Source organism: Ooceraea biroi, chromosome 13, assembly GCF_003672135.1.
Source record: "Ooceraea biroi isolate clonal line C1 chromosome 13, Obir_v5.4, whole genome shotgun sequence".
NCBI classification, from domain to species: Eukaryota; Metazoa; Arthropoda; class Insecta; order Hymenoptera; family Formicidae; genus Ooceraea; species Ooceraea biroi.
Window position 1 is genome coordinate 3,439,290 of NC_039518.1, and position 23,851 is coordinate 3,463,140.

A 23,851-nucleotide genomic window follows, 5' to 3' on the forward strand; every position below is an offset into this window, starting at 1 on the left:
CGTCATATATATATATATATATATACACACAGTTAGAGGAAACACCCTATATATATATATATATATATATATATATATATCTGTAGCACTTAGAATATCTCTGCTTCCTTTGATGATATGAAAAAAATCAAAGGACGAAAATTGTTCGATTCAAAGAGACTAGTACTCTGGTAAGAACATTATTTTTTTTAATGTGACCTTTCACAAGATATCAAGGTCATGAACATTTTTTTAAATGAGATGGACGAAATGATGTAGCTTGTAAAAAAACAAATTCAACCATACAGAATATGTTGACCTTCATGACTTGACTTTGAACCACAAAAATCACGTTTAGGAAAAGAAACTCTATTTATTGTATTGTATGTTCATTTGCACGGAACATACTCAACGAATCATTTCCTGATCGCTGGATTGGACGTGGTGGAAGAATTTCTTGGCCGGCTCGATCACCAGATCTTACGCCTCTTGATTTTTGTCTTTGGGGACACCTAAAAAATGAAGTTTATCGCGATATTCCGACAACACCTGAAGATATGCGAGAAAGAATTCGGCGTGCGTGCACCGCAATTACTCCGGAATCTCTCAAAAACGTAAAACAATCGTTTATTCATCGAATTCGAAAGTGTATGGAAGTAAACGGTGATCGTTTCGAACATCTGTAAAAAAGGTATATCTTTGTAGTTATACGTACAATAAATAGAGTTTCTTTTCCTAAACGTGATTTTTGTGGTTCAAAGTCATTTGAAGGTCAACATATTCTGTATGGTTGAATTTGTTTTTTTACAAGCTACATCATTTCGTTAAGGAAAATATACCATCTCGTTTAAAAAAATGTTCATGACCTTGATATCTTGTGAAAGGTCACATTAAAAAAAATAATGTTCTTACCAGAGTACTAGTCTCTTTGAATCGAACAATTTTCGTCCTTTGACTTTTTTCATATCATCAAAGGAAGCAGAGATATTCTAAGTGCTACAGTTAGAGGAAACACCCTGTATATTCCTGATAGTCGCACGCTTCGAGACATCTCTTGTGACATTGCCACAGAAGAAGAAGAAGAAGAAAAAGCGGTCGCCGAGTCTGAGCATGATTATTTTCCTCTTCTCTTCCTTTGATTAAAAGAACAGATTCGGCTCTTTTTATCCGAGATATCTGTGTACTCCTCGAAGCTAGATGCATCCGAATGTCTGAAAGACGTGGTCGATGGGCAACCAAGATATGCGATTCTGCGCGAAATGGATGGCGTATTCGCGTATACGACGGTATATACATACCGCCGAAAATACATACTCAGCTAACATGGACATCCTCATCTGAGCAAGCAAAGCACCAGCCATGATGCGGCGCATCGACGTGGAGCTCGGTAATAGATGACGGTGAATACTCGCACCATCGAAAGTATTAGGTTGTTCATTAAGTTCTGCGGTTTTCTCGATAGATAGCGTTTGTCCATTGAAAAAGATAGCATGCATCGCCTGAACCGCGGATTGCCGCGTACTCCGTGACAGGTTAGACAACGCTTGACATTTCGCCAGTCTTTGTTGCGTTTTGACGTGTTGTGTGTACGCGCTATTCATTGAAAATGGAGGATCAAAAGGTGCATTTTCGGCACATTTTGCTATTTTTCTTCCGCAAAGGAGTAAAAGCGACGGACGCGCAACGTGAGATATGTCGCGTGTACGGGGACTCGGCCATAAGCGCTGACACTTGTCAGCGTTGGTTTGCGCGCTTTCGTTCCAGAGATGTGAACGTCTCCGATGCTGCTCGCTCCGGTCGTCCATCCACCGCTGACGACGACCAAATCGTGGCCGCAATCAAAGCAGACCGACACCTGATGACGCGAGAGATCGCGGAGCGCTTCGACATCGCCCATACAACGGTTGCGCAGCGATTAAAACGGCTTGGGATGTCGAAAAAAGCAGATGTTTGGGTCCCTCACGAGCTCACCGAAAAGAACATTTTGGACCGCGTCATGATCTGTGAATCCCTGCTGAAATGGAACTCGCTGGAGGCCTTTCTCAAACGGGTGGTCACGGGAGATGAAAAATGGGTGGTATATAACAACATTCGACGCAAGCGGTCATGGTGCGGTCCGGGTGAGTCGTCACAATCGGTTGCCGAAGCGGATTTGCATCCGAAGAAAGTGATGCTGAGTGTGTGGTGGGATTGGCGAGGCGTCCTGTACTTCGAGCTGTTTCCACGCGGTCAGACCATCGACGCCGAGAAGCATTGCGCTCAGTTAGAAAAATTGAAGCAGGCAGTGGCGGAGAAGCGGCCGGAATTGGCGAACAGGAAGGGCGTTGTCTTCCACCACGACAACGCCAAACCACACACTGCTTCGGTGACCAAGAAGAAGTTGAAGCGCTTTGGCTGGGAAGTCATGCAGCACCCACCGTACTCCCCAGACCTTGCGCCGTCGGATTACCATCTGTTCCGGTCACTCGAAAACAATCTCGACGGGCAGCGCTTTAATTCAGTGGACGATATTCAAACGTACTTGAAGGACTTTTTCGCGCAGAAGTCGCGCGGCTTCTACAAACGCGGCATTATGTCCCTTCCAGAACGTTGGCAGAAGGTGGTCGATCAAGATGGACAATACATTCTAGATTGAATAAATGTGTAAGTACAATAGATTTATGTTTTAATTTAGGGCAAAAAAACCGCAGAACTTAATGAACAACCTAATACATTGCGCATTTCATAAGAGCATGAATGGATCTGCAACGCCACACGAGCGCTTTAATTGTAAGATCAAGATTGAAATTGAACAGGTTATGACTTAATGTTAGCATCGAGCGCATCTGCTCTCGCGAGATAAACGGTAACGAAACGTCATCAACTGCCAGACGCAAAGTGGATGCTGCGCCTTGCGAGAGTTTCCCGGAATGAACGTATACACGTATCAAAGTGCGCAGAGGCAGCGGTGCGAGAAACGCGGAGCACGTTCGAGCGCGAGGATAAGGACCGCAGATTACAAGGTGGCGCGAGATAAGCAGCGGGGTGGGTTTTCCAAATGATACACGCGCCGCGGGGCGGAAATTTCCGCGAGACGCGGGAGCGTAAATTTTATTTTAAACGCGATTTTCCCCCGGCGGCATTATCGGGACGCGGCGGAACGGGTAAATAGGATCGCGCGGGAAGATACACGAGAGATGGTATTTATGGAGCTGCGCCGGAGCTGTACCGGAGACCAGGTAGCAATGTATCTTGCACCCATCTGCCGCGAACGGTTTCCGGAAGAGAGTCCTTCGCGCGTGTGTACATGTGTGTGCAGCGTTCCCGATGCCTAATACCCGCGTCACAGGAAGCAGAACGAGGAATTTCATATGGGCCGGCTTAGTGCTTCGCGCTCGAACGACTCTTCCTCGGAAGATCCTCGGGACCGACACCGAGGCGCGCCGGTGACATATCGGTTCCCTCTCTTTCCTTTCTGCCCCCCTTGTCAGGGATTTTCGATAAATTAGCGTTCCAGGGCTCCTCCGCTCGCTGCCTCCTACGCCGAGTTGCTGCAAGTCGCATTTAATGGTTCTCTATCGTCCTGTCACCAAGTTTGCCGGGTCGCCGGGAACAAAGTTCTCGCAGCCTTCGGAAAGTCTTCGCACGAGCCACTTCCGAAAGCCTTTTGTATCTGCGAACGTTGTTCGGAGTGAGCCGAACCAAAAACCCGCGCGATGCGGGCAACAGCGAGAGGATGCTGCGTTTCCTCTCAGCGAGAGGCAGCTGTGACTACCATAATCGATTACGAATAAATTGGGCTTTCTGGTATCTAAGTTGTTACCGCGATTTTATGGCACCATCAGTGAGGGTATTCACAGAAGAGTTCTTATAGCTTATCCTTGAGTCTGAAATGCTTATCTCTCATAAAACTTGAGATCTTATTGATCGATTCAGCTGGAGAATTTTGCAAAGCTGTAATTTATGGCGTACCATTTGCTACAACAATACGCGTAACGTAATGAAATGCGCGAATTCTTTCTTGCTTCTGGCTGACTTTTAATTAAGGTGCAGCGCTGGCAATGTTCCAAATTGGATTGATTCCAGGTTACAAGCCGGTTCTAAGAAAAATTTCCGGTATAATATTGTACATGTATAGGTTTTATTCAGAGGAAACTGATATCTGAGAATTACCAAATTCACTAAAACTCGTTCGATTTTAAGACCGTAGATAAAGCCAGTCCATTTCGTCCTGCATTGATCTGAAAGGCTCTGTTTCGTCCGTCGAATAGATTTCATCTTTGCGGGATCTTTCGTTTCCCGCAGATGCATCCGTTTCAGCATATTTTGAGGAGTTAAAAAAAAGCCTGGAATCGTAACAGATTAGCGATCTAGAGAGAAAACTCTAAACGGAAGCGATCCGAAGAGCAAGTTTGTCGCGAATCTCATTATGAAAGAAGCGAATAAAATAATTTTTAAAATATCTAGTCTTTTTAAACTTCAGAACAGATTAATACGTATAATATTGAATTACATTAATAATTATTGTATTACACGTTAATTTTACATACTGGCTTCAGTTACGCGATTGCCTACGGGGTTTTCGAGGCAAACAGAGAGTCCGCCGCACACAAATGCTGGCATCTATTCATGTCAGTCCAAGCATCGCGTTGTTAACTAGCGTACAGGATATGTGCCCTTATTTGCGGAGTTCTTTTACTCGCTACAAGCGTGTCGGATGCAGTACGTGTTTTATGCGACGGAGGGAAACGTAACCCGCAACAAGTTACGATCGAAGGCGCCATTTTATGTGTCTCGCGACGGATGGTTGCGCGGAGTAAAACTCGAAATGTCAGGTACTATTTCTTCCAATGATTCCTAATAACGAATTTTCAAGAGCCTGCAGTTTCACTTTCCAACGAGGCTCGAACAGACGAGTTAAAAGGGATCAATTTTCTTGACATATTTGAAAATTCCATTAATATACAATACAAGTACAATAAAGCGCGGATGACGAAGATGATGAGACAGCGACGACGGAAAAGCGTGTAGACAGACATCCGATTCTATCATCGGAACGAAGCTCTAGCGTCTAATGCAGCGACAATACGTTCGTACGCGAGTTCAGCAGTAAATCATTGCACTTTAATCATCTTGTTGCATCATCCGAGACCGCTTGCAACACTGACTAATCGTTCCCTCGATACGTTGTCGCATAGACAGACGAGAGACGGCGGAACGAACTGATCTTTCATGCTTAGCCGATCGTGTATAAAGCCTCTACGGGAAAAAAAGAACAGACATATAACAATGCAGCGTCGACACTTGCAAATTCGCGGGATAACGTCGCTGTAACGTCTATTAGGAGTGTGATTTAGTTTTGAGGGTTTTGCAACAGATGGCTGTAGTGTCAGTTTGTTCCAATAGCTGTTTCCGATAACTGTTCTTTCTTACAGTCTTGACATTATCCATCACATTTAGTAGCATTATAGCAATAGATGCAACAACAGTCGTGTTTATATCATCGTAAAAATGCAACTTCCGACACAGCATTTCGACATGCGTTGCTTTTGTTTTTTAATCAAAAGAAAACTGCGGCTCACGGTTATAGAATTCTTGTCGAAACTTATGGTGATTCTGCCCCATCAATTAAGGACAGAGAACGCTCGGGACAACCAAGAAAGCTTGAAAATGCAGATTTGCAAGCATTATTGCACGAAAATCCAACACGACCCACTTCAGAACTTGCCAGAGCATTAAATGTTGATCGTACAACAGTTGCCAAACATTTACATGAAATGGGAAAAATGCAGAAAGAAGGGAAATGGGTTCGACATCAATTATCGGAAAGTGCCATTTGAACATTTGCATTTCGTTGATCGCCAGGCAAAAAAAGAAGAGTCTTTTGTCTCGGATTGTTACTGGGGATGAAAAGTGGATCTATTTTGATAATCCGAAACGCAGAAAGTCATGGGTGGATCCAGGCGAACCATCAACATCCACTCCGAGACGCAATATTCACGGTTGAAAAGTAATGCTCTGTATTTGGTGGGATAGTGTACCATGAGCTGTTAAATCCGCACGAGACTGTCACGGCTGATGGTTATCGACACCAATTGTACAAGTTGAAGCAAGCATTGGACGAAAAACGACCACCAATTGCGAGTAAACGACGGAAAGTGATTCTTCTTCGTGACAACGCTCGACCTGACGTTGCGTCATCAGTGAAACAAACACTATTAGAGCTCGAATGGCAAGTCTTACCGCACCCCGCGTATTCTCCGGACATTGCTCCATGCGATTATTATTTGTTCCGGTGGATGCAACACGCTTTAGAGGACACACTTTGATAATTTGGAAGAAGTGCGAAAATTCGTCGACGAATGGATCAACTGAAAAGAAGAGTCATTTTATCGTGGTGGAATCCATCTCTTGCCAGAGCATTAAATGTTGATCGTACAACAGTTGCCAAACATTTGCATGAAATGGGAAAAATGCAGAAAGAAGGGAAATGGGTTCGACATCAATTATCGGAAAGTGCCATTTGAACATTTGCATTTCGTTGATCGCCAGGCAAAAAAAGAAGAGTCTTTTGTCTCGGATTGTTACTGGGGATGAAAAGTGGATCTATTTTGATAATCCGAAACGCAGAAAGTCATGGGTGGATCCAGGCGAACCATCAACATCCACTCCGAGACGCAATATTCACGGTTGAAAAGTAATGCTCTGTATTTGGTGGGATAGTGTACCATGAGCTGTTAAATCCGCACGAGACTGTCACGGCTGATGGTTATCGACACCAATTGTACAAGTTGAAGCAAGCATTGGACGAAAAACGACCACCAATTGCGAGTAAACGACGGAAAGTGATTCTTCTTCGTGACAACGCTCGACCTGACGTTGCGTCATCAGTGAAACAAACACTATTAGAGCTCGAATGGCAAGTCTTACCGCACCCCGCGTATTCTCCGGACATTGCTCCATGCGATTATTATTTGTTCCGGTCGATGCAACACGCTTTAGAGGACACACTTTCATAATTTGGAAGAAGTGCGAAAATTCGTCGACGAATGGATCAACTGAAAAGAAGAGTGATTTTATCGTGGTGGAATCCATCTCTTGCCAGAGCATTAAATGTTGATCGTACAACAGTTGCCAAACATTTGCATGAAATGGGAAAAATGCAGAAAGAAGGGAAATGGGTTCGACATCAATTATCGGAAAGTGCCATTTGAACATTTGCATTTCGTTGATCGCCAGGCAAAAAAAGAAGAGTCTTTTGTCTCGGATTGTTACTGGGGATGAAAAGTGGATCTATTTTGATAATCCGAAACGCAGAAAGTCATGGGTGGATCCAGGCGAACCATCAACATTCACTCCGAGACGCAATATTCACGGTTGAAAAGTAATGCTCTGTATTTGGTGGGATAGTGCACCATGAGCTGTTAAATCCGCACGAGACTGTCACGGCTGATGGTTATCGACACCAATTGTACAAGTTGAAGCAAGCATTGGACCAAAAACGACCACCAATTGCGAGTAAACGACGGAAAGTGATTCTTCTTCGTGACAACGCTCGACCTGACGTTGCGTCATCAGTGAAACAAACACTATTAGAGCTCGAATGGCAAGTCTTACCGCACCCCGCGTATTCTCCGGACATTGCTCCATGCGATTATTATTTGTTCCGGTGGATGCAACACGCTTTAGAGGACACACTTTCATAATTTGGAAGAAGTGCGAAAATTCGTCGACGAATGGATCAACTGAAAAGAAGAGTGATTTTATCGTGGTGGAATCCATCTCTTGCCAGAGCATTAAATGTTGATCGTACAACAGTTGCCAAACATTTGCATGAAATGGGAAAAATGCAGAAAGAAGGGAAATGGGTTCGACATCAATTATCGGAAAGTGCCATTTGAACATTTGCATTTCGTTGATCGCCAGGCAAAAAAAGAAGAGTCTTTTGTCTCGGAGTGTTACTGGGGATGAAAAGTGGATCTATTTTGATAATCCGAAACGCAGAAAGTCATGGGTGGATCCAGGCGAACCATCAACATCCACTCCGAGACGCAATATTCACGGTTGAAAAGTAATGCTCTGTATTTGGTGGGATAGTGTACCATGAGCTGTTAAATCCGCACGAGACTGTCACGGCTGATGGTTATCGACACCAATTGTACAAGTTGAAGCAAGCATTGGACGAAAAACGACCACCAATTGCGAGTAAACAACGGAAAGTGATTCTTCTTCGTGACAACGCTCGACCTGACGTTGCGTCATCAGTGAAACCAACACTATTAGAGCTCGAATGGCAAGTCTTACCGCACCCCGCGTATTCTCCGGACATTGCTCCATGCGATTATTATTTGTTCCGGTGGATGCAACACGCTTTAGAGGACACACTTTCATAATTTGGAAGAAGTGCGAAAATTCGTCGACGAATGGATCAACTGAAAAGAAGAGTGATTTTATCGTGGTGGAATCCATCTCTTGCCAGAGCATTAAATGTTGATCGTACAACAGTTGCCAAACATTTGCATGAAATGGGAAAAATGCAGAAAGAAGGGAAATGGGTTCGACATCAATTATCGGAAAGTGCCATTTGAACATTTGCATTTCGTTGATCGCCAGGCAAAAAAAGAAGAGTCTTTTGTCTCGGATTGTTACTGGGGATGAAAAGTGGATCTATTTTGATAATCCGAAACGCAGAAAGTCATGGGTGGATCCAGGCGAACCATCAACATCCACTCCGAGACGCAATATTCACGGTTGAAAAGTAATGCTCTGTATTTGGTGGGATAGTGTACCATGAGCTGTTAAATCCGCACGAGACTGTCACGGCTGATGGTTATCGACACCAATTGTACAAGTTGAAGCAAGCATTGGACCAAAAACGACCACCAATTGCGAGTAAACGACGGAAAGTGATTCTTCTTCGTGACAACGCTCGACCTGACGTTGCGTCATCAGTGAAACAAACACTATTAGAGCTCGAATGGCAAGTCTTACCGCACCCCGCGTATTCTCCGGACATTGCTCCATGCGATTAGTATTTGTTCCGGTGGATGCAACACGCTTTAGAGGACACACTTTGATAATTTGGAAGAAGTGCGAAAATTCGTCGACGAATGGATCAACTGAAAAGAAGAGTGATTTTATCGTGGTGGAATCCATCTCTTGCCAGAGTATTAAATGTTGATCGTACAACAGTTGCCAAACGTTTGCATGAAATGGGAAAAATGCAGAAAGAAGGGAAATGGGTTCGACATCAATTATCGGAAAGTGCCATTTGAACATTTGCATTTCGTTGATCGCCAGGCAAAAAAAGAAGAGTCTTTTGTCTCGGATTGTTACTGGGGATGAAAAGTGGATCTATTTTGATAATCCCAAACGCAGAAAGTCATGGGTGGATCCAGGCGAACCATCAACATCCACTCCGAGACGCAATATTCACGGTTGAAAAGTAATGCTCTGTATTTGGTGGGATAGTGTACCATGAGCTGTTAAATCCGCACGAGACTGTCACGGCTGATGGTTATCGACACCAATTGTACAAGTTGAAGCAAGCATTGGACGAAAAACGACCACCAATTGCGAGTAAACGACGGAAAGTGATTCTTCTTCGTGACAACGCTCGACCTGACGTTGCGTCATCAGTGAAACAAACACTATTAGAGCTCGAATGGCAAGTCTTACCGCACCCCGCGTATTCTCCGGACATTGCTCCATGCGATTATTATTTGTTCCGGTGGATGCAACACGCTTTAGAGGACACACTTTCATAATTTGGAAGAAGTGCGAAAATTCGTCGACGAATGGATCAACTGAAAAGAAGAGTCATTTTATCGTCATCTCTTGCCAGAAAGATGGGAAAAAGTTATAGAAAACGAAGGAAAATATCTTGATTAAGGTATTCATTCATTGTCATATTTAAATACATGCGTTTTTGAGCAAAAAAACCCTCAAAACTAAATCACACCCCTAATAGTAATTCTCTGCTCTATCCACATAGAACAATCAGTAGTCGTTCACTCTGTGTATTCGCTAGTCATCTATACGTGTAAAAATTTTAAATAATAACACATGACATTCAGGTAGCCGCAGGTGCTTTCGAGCCCGCTGCCGCAGTGAAAGACTTACCATCGACGAGCCCATTATACTTATGTACGAAACTCAATTTCGTTTCTTCCGTCGAAGACGTGCCTAAAACATACATTCCCGTTCAGTGAAAAACATCGATCTCGCCCGGCCGCGCGCGCACTCCACTTCTCTCTCATCAAACGCAAGACTGGGAGATATTCGAAACGCCCGAGGACTTTCTAGAGTATCAAAGGTCCACGTCCTACGAGGGGACGAGACTTCTTCAAGTCTTCAGGAACCGGGACGGTTCTTGCCTTATCCCTTCGAGCACGCAAATGGTACATCTCCGCGAAAAGAAACTGCTCGTCGTCGACGTCGTCGCTATCCATCAACCCCCTCAAAATTATACGACGCCCAGATGGACGCGCAAAGGCGACCCCGGACTACTTGCGAGTACGACCTGGATCCGTCCGCGAATTACTCCCGGTTCGCCATCCCAGGGTGGTTAACGGGTTAACGTTCGTCGTATCGTATCGGGTAGGCGTCGAGGCCTGAATATCAAATGGCGCTTCCACGACGCGAAGGCAACGAAAGCCCGACCGGCGGAACCGGCGCGGATAAAAGCGATATCGGAAAAACGCCCGGGAGGCCTCGCCTGGTTTTCTTTGTCGAGTCGACCCACTTCGAGCCGAGTCCGGCATTTTTCTTGTTTGACATTTGCGCTCGGCGGGGAAACTTTGTTGCGCTCGCTCGCGTGTTACGTGTGCGGATGCACAACGCTTCCCCGACGGAACGTTTCCCGCTCGGTGAACCCGCTTTGCTTTTAGACGCGAGCTGAACGCGCTGACGACGACACGATGATAACACCGCGATGATACCGATGACGGGGTGGAGTGACGAAAGTATCGTCGGCTGACTTTTGCGGGTGACGCCTGTCACTTTGACAGCGTTCACGATCAATCTGTCAAATCGTCAAGTCGCGCGAGCATTCGCCGCAAGTTGCGCGGCGATATACGAAACTGCACAGCTGCCAGCACGAGATAGTCACGAGCGTCTGCGAGATTAAAATAACGAGGGGTAGCTGCATCCCTCGGCCGCTCTCTCGCTGTGCTGCGCATTTTCGCATTCGCAATCTTTTCGTCATCGCGCAACACCGGCGCGCCGTGGCGTTCTGGAAAAACGCTCGCATTTCTCTCGTCAGCGTCTCTACCCGCAGTTTCAATTTCACCCTGTCGTCGCAACTGGGTCGATCCTCTCACCCCGTAAATATTATGTTTAATGCCTGGAGCGCCGCGTGAGCTGCGCTCTTATCGAGCACTGCTCCTCGAGGCGGAAACGCAAGTACGCGTTTTTTTAGATTGAGTAGATAGATGCGCACGAGGAGGCAGGCTTTCTGCAGCGACGTCCTGTTATTGACCGAAAAAGAATGAGTTATCCTTACATCCGGTGTTTGCTGTGACTTCTTTTCGAATTTGATTGATTTAGTAAAGACTCTTTCCAAGATTCTTTTTTTTAATTTTTGTTTAATTTTCCTGATGAAAGAGAATTTCTGTTTCAAAACTCGCCAGGAATTCACAAAGTCACGGGAGTACACGTGACTCCTGCATGCAGTATAACGTGAGCTGGATCCTCACTTTATGACGCGAGTGTTTTACATCAGCCTGGAAGAAAGTTCATCTCGTTGGCAATTCTGCTCCTTCGTCCGCACTCTAACTCGGATAGCTTTAGTTGGCCCTTTTGAATAAGCGCACAATTTCTCGACGAAGGTCGCCTATACGTTGCGCTCGTCCCACGTTCGTCTCGACGTCAAAGCCAACTTCGCGTGTAGGATACTTTCGCGAAGAATTGGCCTTTTTCGCTTGTCAGCCACTGGGTCCAATTATAGTTTCTTGACCGGAAAACTAAAGTGAAACGTGCTGCTGTATCACTTAGCCAAAGAAAACTATTAAACTTGAGAAAACAATTAGTACCTGTTACGATTATTAATTAATTTTTAATTTCGTGATTGATACTTTTTTTTTTCTCGGTTATACCACGAGTAAGATAATAAAAAAGGAGAAGCGTTGCTCTCGATATCCTTTTTTCCATTGTTTTGTTCCTACCATTTATTTATCTCACATTAAACTTTTTCGCACGTCCGCGTATATTTTAACGGGCCGGTAACTGCAGTTGCAATCCAATTTTCTTCCGCTGTACTACTGAGTTCTCTAATTTCCTTTCTGATGTATTATAAAATAAATGTAATGGGCCACATATGCCGACATACATGTGAGTGGCAAAAGTTTCGTATCATTTTATATTATCAACTGGGTAACATCGTACCACAGAGACACGGAGAACGAGACAATGAGAAAAAGAGAGATAGGGAGATAGGAGAGAGAGAGAGAGAATATTCCTGAAAGCTAATTACGTGAATAGAAGGTCAAAGGGCAGCCCACATATTGTGTAAAGCAAGTCACCGCAGGTGTATTAAAGGACTGTCGCCTGTCTGTACGCCAACGGCGATGAATTACTGCGTTTATTAATCGATACGTCGTACAAGCACCGCGTGTATCTCGCTTTCTTTTCGTTGGCACACTTGCGTGACAAAAAATTCAATGTAATAGGTATTTAGCACTTCCGTATCTTCGACACGTCTCGTTTTCTTTTACTTTTCTTCGTGCTTATTTATCTTAAGAAGATCGCGCACTTGCATTTGTGGATTCGAACTTCAACAACTTTCCTTCACCGATTCTCTCGCTCAATGCGTTTTCCTTCCACTCGCTGATAAGTTTTCGTTCGTTCGTCGTGTGAGTCAGTTCGAGTTTCATTGAAAAGATTTGAAACAATTCGAGAGAAACGGTATCTGCGTCACGATCGTTTAATTCACGGCGTTCACGCTGTATCAAAATATACATTTGCATTAATGAATCACTTCCGTCGCGCTCGCGGAAAATATACAGGGTGTAACAAAAGTCTGGAAACGGTCGAATATTTCATAAACTATGCATTTTAGAAAGAAATGTTTCAGACAAAAGTTGTTTGGTTCGAAGAGGCACATAAGATGGTGTCATTGGTTTGACCTTGAGTGAACATGCCAAAGTCAGAAAGAGTTCAACTTTGTTTTTTTAAATTGAACACCCTATTTATTATTGCATATCCTTGTAGCTTACCTCGAGAGCTTTCCAAAACACTATATGAAAATATTTTTTCGCTCATTACTCTGTGAGTTATGAGGCTTGAAAGTTATTAGTTATTAGTGTTGCGTGTGTGTGTGCACGGCAGGGATAGGACCCCGGGGCCGGTATTTCAAGACTCCAAACCCTCCCTGCCATGACGTGTATTTGTTGTGTGTGCGTGCGTTTCGTTTAGTTGAGTAAGTGTTCAAATTGACCTCCGTCTGCTGCTTGACAGTGGCCTAGTCGTAGATAAAAATTATTTAAAACATTTCGTCTCATCTCTGCCGAGATAAGATCGCTTTGCTGTATTATACGTTCCCTAAGGTCCACAAGGTTGGCAGGTTTTGTTTCGTATACATTATTTTTAAGATATCCCCAAAAACACACACACACGAGGTGTAAATCCGACCGTGCAACCTCCATCCGGTACACCTTGGGTAATGCTAATGCCGGCGGTACTAATAACTTTCAAGCCTCATAACTCACAGAGTAATGAGCGAAAAAATATTTTCATATAGTGTTTTGGAAAGCTCTCGAGGTAAGCTACAAGGATATGCAATAATAAATAGGGTGTTCAATTTAAAAAAACAAAGTTGAACTCTTTCTGACTTTGGCATGTTCACTCAAGGTCAAACCAATGACACCATCTTATGTGCCTCTTCGAACCAAACAACTTTTGTCTGAAACATTTCTTTCTAAAATGCATAGTTTATGAAATATTCGACCGTTTCCAGACTTTTGTTACACCCTGTATAACAACGATGCATATGAATACAGCGGTGCCAATTCAGTCGCACGTTTGGCCCCGAATTAATGCTAATTCGGTGTCACCGAATGCACTGGAATTTCACGTTACGGATGCCTCTCCCGCTCACGTGGTCATTCTTCTTCCTTCCCCAATTCCGGTTCTCCGCCGACGCGAGTCCTTGTCGCGCATTTTCTCCTCCGGATCATTTACGGCCCCATATTTTAGGTTCGCTTTCCCGCCTCTATTCTTTCTGCCACGTCTATAATGGAACGAAGTCTGCACAATGCGAAGGCGACGAGAATGCGGCGGGCAACCCCTATCGAGCGAGTCTCCTCGCTCTTGGTGGTTGGACGAAAGTCGCGGCCAGGTGGTGAAATTTTCCGACAAAGTGGCCGTCTTCCAGCGTCACTTTTTGTCGCCGGCTATTGTGGCGAACCGCGCCAGTTACGTGTCTTAAAAGCATCTCAAACGTTTCTCTCTGCCCTTTACCACGTCGTTATAGTATCTCATCAAGATATGGTTGGCGATGAAATTTTTACACGATTCATAATTTCCGCAAGATTATTCTCGGAAATTATTTAAACAAAGATATCAAATCAAGTGAATTTTAAATGAGAGATTAACAAAATGCAATACGGAATGAATAAAGAATGAACAGAGTAGTTAAAATTCGAAGGGCGATTGAAACTCCTGGAAATTCATATTTGATTTTCCGCCAATTTACGTTCTTTGCGTGCGTTACACACATACGCACACGTGCATTGAGAATCACACATTTAGAGATTAAATACCGTGATTAACGTGAGCTAACCGAGTCTTTTCAAAGTTGAATAATTTCCAGTGGGATTGCCGGACGGCTGACAGCGGATTGGACGATTGAAACACGGTTAATATTGGCCTGTCAATCTTTCACGCTCGATGTCGTCGGTGCAAAAGGCTTTCCTAAGAAGGGCTGGAATGAAAGGGCATCCCGATCGATGATTCAGTATATCGTGTAGGATCGCTGACTATCTTTTAACCCGAAGCGGTTGAGGAAATCATTGATCCAAGCGGGATGGTCGGATGTTGTCGGATAGGCCGACAGTCAATATTGGTAGAATGGCTCCCGGCCTGTTTGGTTTGTCTCCAAATAAGAAATTCCATCGTCTTATACAACGCATTTATTGCGCTTCGGTAAACAGCGTTCCTAGGCACAAATGGCAGTCGCGAATGGATGATGAATCTCGAAGGGGACAGTCGTCAGGTGTACAACGATTGTCCCGAGTTTTTTTCTCAACTAGTTATTCCGTATTTCGTATTCTGTTTTTAATTCATTTTCGCAATTGGCCATATCGAACCTGCAAGGGATCGGGTGCCATTAAATACTACGAAGAAGAAGAAGAAGCGAATGGATGATTCATTTGCTCAAAGTCTATAAAAAAATAGGAAAATGGATCGATTTATACGTACATCGCGTATCAGTGCCATCAAAACGTGTTCGCGTTACGAAGAAAATTTCGTCGAGCGACAATCTCGTGCTATTGTTCTCTGCAAAAACCCTTTCATCGCGAACGCACGTTGCTCGCTTATCCACTTCATCATTTTAACCGGAGGGGTTATTTATGATGCAGACAACGGAACCGGCAGATTCCGTCGCACCCTGCAGGCAGTTCGTATCGCCGATGAGCATTTTGCAGATGTCTCCTTTTAGAATCTCCTCGAGCATGGCAGGGAATGCGTGGTTTAATGCGGAATTCCTGGTCCACCCTAGATTTAGTGACTTGCCATAATATTTTCGCAGTAAGTAGTTTCGGAGAGCCGTGAGCGCGAAATAGCGCGGCCGAGTAGTTTGAGAAAGTTTTGTCACTGCGACGACGACGATGTCGACGTCGACGTCGCCTGAAACGCCGTCGTGCTCTGCGTATCTATCCAACATTACGTAACTTCGTGAAATATCACTTTCGAGAGATTGCTCGCCGTGCTTTACCATCCATCGGCGGATCGAGAGTTCGAGGAGGAAGCCCGGAAAAATCCTCCGCCATTCGCGAAGGAAATCTTCGAAGGAACGGAGACAGGAATTAAATACCGCTTGTACTTGCCGTTTAATCTCACTCGTCTGCTCCTCCCATCGACTGGCCGGTACCTCCGGCGAGACTTAATTTGTCGTTAAATGGCGTGTCGGAGTTAATTGAAGCGTTCAAAAACGGAACTCTCGTGGAAGTCTTACCACACGGTGGTCTGTTCGCCGTTCACCAGCACGTCGCTCTCGATCGCTAATGGCCAATACATGTTCAGTGTACGTGTCTAATGTGGCTAAGGCATTCGCAATAAGAGAGACAGAGAGAGAGAGAGAGTGATGGATACACCGCTGGAGACACAAATGCGAAGGCGAATGAATATGAATAAGGCGAATAGAAATGGGTAATTTTGGCGAGCATGTGAGATGTAGGTATTTTCAGCACACTGCTGCCACGCACGATGCTTCGAGCGTGATTTAACTCTTCTTGCGGCCGCGGCTGATGAAAATTGTTCTCCCACTTGGCACGGAACGTGTGCCATTGTTGCAATGCTGGTGGCCACATCATGCATCTAATTCTCTTCGATGCGTACGTACACCGTTCTTCACGGAAAGAAAAAAGTAGCTGCCATAGCTAAAACTGCGTGTGATAACTAAATTCAGTCGTAATATATGGACAGCTAACTTTTAGCTGTGACACCTAGTTCATTAGCTGCAAGAGCAAACATTTTGCTGTAGTTTAGAAATTTATAGCTACGGCAGCAAACATGTTTTAGCAAATCATGATTAGCTACGGTAGCAAACATTTTTCTTTCTGTGTTATTAGTGCAATCGAGATCTCTTTAATCACATTGATTAACGGTTCCTGATACTTTTCTGAGAAACTTTCTCGAATGAGCTGAGACTAGAAAATGCTTGATTTTTGCGATTCACTGGAAACTCATTGGGATAAATCTGGATTGTATTAACGGTTCCTGATACTTTTCTGAGAAACTTTCTCGAATGAGCTGAGACTAGAAAATGCTTGATTTTTGCGATTCACTGGAAACTCATTGGGATAAATCTGGATTGTATTAACGGTTCCTGATACTTTTCTGAGAAACTTTCTCGAATGAGCTGAGACTAGAAAATGCTTGATTTTTGCGATTCACTGGAAACTCATTGGGATAAATCTGGATTGTATTAACGGTTCCTGATACTTTTCTGAGAAACTTTCTCGAATGAGCTGAGACTAGAAAATGCTTGATTTTTGCGATTCACTGGAAACTCATTGGGATAAATCTGGATTGTATTAACGGTTCCTGATACTTTTCTGAGAAACTTTCTCGAATGAGCTGAGACTAGAAAATGCTTGATTTTTGCGATTCACTGGAAACTCATTGGGATAAATCTGGATTGTATTAACGGTTCCTGATACTTTTCTGAGAAACTTTCTCGAATGAGCTGAGATTAGAAAATGCTTGATTTTTGCGATTCACTGGAAACTCATTGGGATAAATCTAGATTGTATTAACGGTTCCTGATACTTTTCTGAGAAACTTTCTCGAATGAGCTGAGACTAGAAAATGCTTGATTTTTGCGATTCACTGGAAACTCATTGGGATAAATCTGGATTGTATTAACGGTTCCTGATACTTTTCTGAGAAACTTTCTCGAATGAGCTGAGATTAGAAAATGCTTGATTTTTGCGATTCACTGGAAACTCATTGGGATAAATCTGGATTGTATTAACGGTTCCTGATACTTTTCTGAGAAACTTTCTCGAATGAGCTGAGACTAGAAAATGCTTGATTTTTGCGATTCACTGGAAACTCATTGGGATAAATCTGGATTGTATTAACGGTTCCTGATACTTTTCTGAGAAACTTTCTCGAATGAGCTGAGACTAGAAAATGCTTGATTTTTGCGATTCACTGGAAACTCATTGGGATAAATCTGGATTGTATTAAGGTTCCTGATACTTTTCTGAGAAACTTTCTCGAATGAGCTGAGATTAGAAAATGCTTGATTTTTGCGATTCACTGGAAACTCATTGGGATAAATCTGGATTGTATTAAGGTTCCTGATACTTTTCTGAGAAACTTTCTCGAATGAGCTGAGACTAGAAAATGCTTGATTTTTGCGATTCACTGGAAACTCATTGGGATAAATCTGGATTGTATTAACGGTTCCTGATACTTTTCTGAGAAACTTTCTCGAATGAGCTGAGATTAGAAAATGCTTGATTTTTGCGATTCACTGGAAACTCATTGGGATAAATCTGGATTGTATTAACGGTTCCTGATACTTTTCTGAGAAACTTTCTCGAATGAGCTGAGATTAGAAAATGCTTGATTTTTGCGATTCACTGGAAACTCATTGGGATAAATCTGGATTGTATTAACGGTTCCTGATACTTTTCTGAGAAACTTTCTCGAATGAGCTGAGACTAGAAAATGCTTGATTTTTGCGATTCACTGGAAACTCATTGGGATAAATCTGGATTGTATTAACGGTTCCTGATACTTTTCTGAGAAACTTTCTCGAATGAGCTGAGATTAGAAAATGCTTGATTTTTGCGATTCACTGGAAACTCATTGGGATAAATCTGGATTGTATTAAGGGTTCCTGATACTTTTCTGAGAAACTTTCTCGAATGAGCTGAGACTAGAAAATGCTTGATTTTTGCGATTCACTGGAAACTCATTGGGATAAATCTGGATTGTATTAACGGTTCCTGATACTTTTCTGAGAAACTTTCTCGAATGAGCTGAGATAGAAAATGCTTGATTTTTGCGATTCACTGGAAACTCATTGGGATAAATCTGGATTGTATTAAGGTTCCTGATACTTTTCTGAGAAACTTTCTCGAATGAGCTGAGATTAGAAAATGCTTGATTTTTGCGATTCACTGGAAACTCATTGGGATAAATCTGGATTGTATTAAGGTTCCTGATACTTTTCTGAGAAACTTTCTCGAATGAGCTGAGATAGAAAATGCTTGATTTTTGCGATTCACTGGAAACTCATTGGGATAAATCTGGATTGTATTAACGGTTCCTGATACTTTTCTGAGAAACTTTCTCGAATGAGCTGAGACTAGAAAATGCTTGATTTTTGCGATTCACTGGAAACTCATTGGGATAAATCTGGATTGTATTAACGGTTCCTGATACTTTTCTGAGAAACTTTCTCGAATGAGCTGAGATTAGAAAATGCTTGATTTTTGCGATTCACTGGAAACTCATTGGGATAAATCTGGATTGTATTAGGTCCAGGTTTGAAATTTAATACGTTTATATCAGCTTCATGTAAGCTGTTTCTTTATTTCTCTCTCTCGAAGAAGAAGAAGAAGAAATCTGAAGAAGTTTTGTAAAATTCTAAGATGTCCGATAAGAGCCATCAACGCTAGGAAACGACGATTTAATCGGGGGTTACCTCGACGAGCGGACTCAATCGAGGTGTTCAAGAGTAATACCGAGTGAAATTACTTCGACAGCGTGATGGCTTCGGGATACGATTATTACCCACTAAAAGAGAGCGCCGCGCAGTCAATACAAAATCAGCCTTGACTGCGTTACGGTACAGTCACCCCAGAAAACCCTCGTGTACGTGAAGAAAATATAGATGATGTGTAAAAAAGAGCACCTAACGAAAACGAGATTCTAGCGAGATTCATAGATCATCCTGCTTCCTCCTTTTATCGAATAATGTCTAAGAAAGTGTCTAAGGTTTTCTCGGAATAAGTGTCTCTCCTCGAGAAATAAAAATTTCTCTTGTTAATCGCATCGGCAGCTCTATACAGGGTGTCCCGGGTTTTAACCGACAAACTGCGGAAGCATATTCTACTAGTGGAAATAAGAACAAATTCTTATATCGAGTTTGCTTAGAAACGCTTTATTACAAAGTTATGAACCAATATTGAAAAGAAATATGAGATAAGTAACATAGTGTAGAATTTGGAAGGTCGAAGATGTTTATGTTACGTGTATTCACATGTACCAATTTTGATGGAAAATGTGCCACTGCAGTCTCGCCAAAACAGCTGGATACAGTTAGACGGTTGTCCATCGCACTATGCTAGACAAGTTAGAAACTGGTTAGACGAACATTGTGCTCATAGGTGGATTGGTCGAGGAGGACCGGTTTTCTGGCCTCCAAGATCGCCCGATTTAACGCCTCTTGATTTTTATTTATGGGCAACTTTAAAAAATAAAGTTTACAGTACAGAAGTAATCTCGCTTGAAGATTTAAAGCAACGAATTACTAATTCAGTTACTGAGATGCAACAAAATTTTCAGGAATGTCGTACCGTAACAAAGTCTGTACTACGCCGATGTCTAGCTTGTATCGACGTGCAAGGACAACATTTTGAAATGCGTCACTAAATCATTGCGTAGATAATTTATATTTTTGTGAAAAAATCCGTTGTTACTTATCTGATATTTCTTTTCAATATTGGTTCATAACTTTGTAATAAAGCGTTTCTAAGCAAACTCGATATAAGAATTTTTTCTTATTTCCACTAGTAGAATATGCTCCCGCAGTTTGTCGGTTAAAACCCGGGACACCCTGTATACCCTCTGGAACAACACAACGCCAAAAACGGTGGCGAACGAGGAGACGCAGGTGTTTGCGGAACTGCGAGGCAGTAACGCCGGTCAATAGAAAATCCGACGCGGGGTAAAATCGTGACAGAAATCGCCAAGAGAACGAGTCGGTGTTGCGCGATGGCCGGCCGAAGCGAGGGTGGTAGAAGAGACGGAAGAGAAGGTGACGGACGAAGAGGGCAGCAGAGGGGTTGAAGATCCGCGCGGGGGTGGCCAGACGGAGCTCTAACAAGTGGCTGCAGCTCGTAACGATCGCTCTCTGTGCCGCGCACCACCGAGCCACTCCATACTGCACGCCCTCCTAACCCAAGAGGGTTGACCAATGCATGCACACGCACACACACAGGCACGCACACCGAACGCACGTCGCACGACACACGCGTAGCACACACGTATGCACACACCGCCAGAAATATCGATAAACACGACACGAAGGTCGACCATGAGCGCCGATCGACACCCCTCTTCTACACTCTCGAAATAGCCTCCGTCTATTTCCTTTCCGTTCGTCATCCTTTTACACGTTGGTTCCGTCGTGAATCTCCATTTCGTCGCGATGATAGTCGTGGCGCGCGGCCGATTCGTTGTTGCCTGTGGAATTATCGACCTTTTTGTTGCCCTCCCCGTTGCCACCCTTTCCTTCGGCCTCTCTTTTTTAGCGACGTCATCTTTAAGCTAGTTGGCTGGAAATTGGTGTGGCTTGCTGGATCGGCCATTGTTAAATTAAGTGGAACTGCGGAGTGACGAAGGGGAAAGAAGTTCCGGCGCGTGTTGCGTACTTTTGTTTATTTTCCCTCTCATCCGGGATGCACAACGATTTCTCGCCGGCCAAGAGATCGGAGGCCCTCCATGGTAGTGCTTCATGCACACGCTAAAATCCTCGATTGGGGAACGGCGGCAGAATCGCCGACTCGCGTAATCTCTTTTTTTTAGATGCGGCTTTGATGAGCCGATGAAAACGCGAATTAGATCGGCCTCTCTTTCATTCGACGAGATTAACCGCGAGATGATCCGAAATTTTTCCCCGAATTCCCGCCAGAGTATTAGCAGGATAGGTTCATTATCGGGCGAAGTTCGTTTCTCTCTCTCCAATTTCTTCCTCGCGATTATCAAGTCTTCCGAAGGGGGATTTGAAGCTTATTTTTCGAGATTGTCAAAGTTTCTCTCTTTTCGTCGTGTAGCGACACGTCGCGATTATCGCGGAATTCCAGCTTTACGAGTCAGTTAATTTTCACATTTCGATCTGCATCGCCGAGGGGGAAAAAGAGGTAGGGGATGGATAATAATTCGATGAGTTTTATCGGATAATGAAACGATTCTCTCGATGCAGTGGACGACGCGAAATAGGCGCGCCGCTTAATTGAACGTGTTCGCGATTTTGACACTCGAAAATCTGTTGGCTATATATGTATGCCACATATAGATTATATATACGTATATATGCATGTCCTATGTACGCAAGTGCAATATCTACTGCATGCGGCGGTGCATTGTGCATAAATGATTTCGTCGAGAAGTGCAATCGCATTTATATCAGTCACGCGAATCAGGAGAAGCTAGTTAACTTAAAAATTCCCTCTGCGAGTACAATGTACTTGATTAAATCAATCTGCCTTCGATGGATTTAATATCGTACAACTTTGTTAAAAATTCTACGTCAACACAATACATTAATTTATATTCTTCGGACAAAAGCGAAGTTTAAAACATCCGTAAAAAGATATTGCAAAAGTGCGTTTGCGTTCTGCACGCAAATAAATGATAAGCTCTGATATGCAGTTTGTTTGCCGAACGAGATCTTTAGTCGATCGATCAGTAAAGTTTTCTCAAAGTTACTTGAAAATTTCTCAGTTTTAACTCCGATCCACATCTTGCACTTTCCTCGTGCGAGTTCGCCACGATCATGCTGCGGCGACCATGCGGAGCCGACCTATTCTTTGATCGCGGGCGGTCGTTCGGAGGCCTTTGACCCGTGTATGCGGCACTCGCACGTGCCGGTGATTATGCAACGAGGGTGCAACGTAAGTTCGACGTAATTCCACGAAAAGGTCGGTGCACGACGTCGACAAGCGTGAGGTGAGCGTGCGTGCCATAAGAGCCGAAGTGGGCAACGCGGAAGAAAAAGAGAGGCGCGGAGAGTGCGAGACGGACGGGCCGAGCGAGAATAGCAGAGAACGAGAGGAAAAGAGAGAAAGAAAGAGTAAGCGAGAGAGAAAGAGGAAGATCGACGGGAACGGTGGACCACCAAAATATCCGTTATTTCGTTACGCGAGACGCGTTCAACCAATTTAACGCGCATTGGTGAACACACGTCTGCCGGCAGATTGTCAAATTCCGTCGGACTGACATCCTCGAGTCACGGACACGTTTGGCAAGTCCACCAGGTCTGCCGTCGGAGACGGCGTGCGCGTCCACTCGACGACGCACACGTTGAGCACGCGATCGAGAGCGAAAGCGTGAGAATCGCGCTATTTCTGGTCGCGCGGTGGCGTCAGCAATGCGTCGCCGTCTCCCCGGTCTCGATTTTTCCGTACGATCCACCGCTCCTCCCGCTCCGCGCGCCCCGACCACCCCGGCGTCGCGACGCGTGCATGCAACGTTTCGCGCTGGTTCGTCCACTCGCTCGATCTTCTATGACGGAACGTGCGTAACGGCCGCGTTAGCGCGAGCGAGGTAACGAGAGAACGACTCGGGGGTGACACCACGAATCAGAGAATCGTCTCAACCTGTTGGCGAGTGAATTCGAGGCACACCGCGATGCTGGACATGCCGGGTACATTCGAGAGACGTCGCGCGAGAGGAACGAAGATCGAGCGCGCGGCAGAGCGAGACGAACGGAGATATGGCGAGAGAATGAAAGGGAGACAGAGAGAGAGAGAGAGAGAGAGAGGGATGACAGATAGAAAGGGACAGACGGGAAAGAGGCGGCGCGCCGCCGGTGCGAACGAGGACTCGGGTCGCTGAATTTCTTTCGCGCGGAAACACGTCTTACCTGCTTCACTAGTGGGAGTAGTGTCTGTTCTATGCTACGGGTCTTAATCTCTAGGGTGGCTGGGTCTACGGGGTCGGGTGTCGCCATGATTCGAGCACAACTCCGTGCACCGTAGACTCGAGCCGAGGCGAGAGGGTTCGTTGCACCCCTCCTACCCCCGCCCGCGTGCCCGGCACGACTGCCACCCTCGCCCCCGCTGCACCGCCACCGGCCACCGGACGCCCTCCTCCCTCGCGGCCAGCCAATAGTCGAGCCCCGTGTGCCCGAGGAACCGGCTATGACGAGGGCGACGTCGCGCGACGACGACGGCGACGCCGACGGAACTACCGGCCGTCGTCGACGGCGCCG

The 23,851-nt window shown here is 44.6% G+C and overlaps 1 protein-coding gene across 1 annotated transcript in view; it reads right to left on the reverse strand.

The window, feature by feature from the left end:
• The window catches only part of LOC105285615 (alpha-catulin), a 51,106-nt gene extending 27,370 nt beyond the window's left edge, over nt 1-23,736 (reverse strand). The window contains exon 1 of the mRNA XM_026974534.1: nt 23,504-23,736. Coding sequence (XP_026830335.1) covers nt 23,504-23,590 — 87 coding nt within the window. The 5' untranslated portion in view covers nt 23,591-23,736. The remainder of the gene's footprint in view (nt 1-23,503) is intronic.
• Nucleotides 23,737-23,851: the final 115 nt, after the last annotated feature.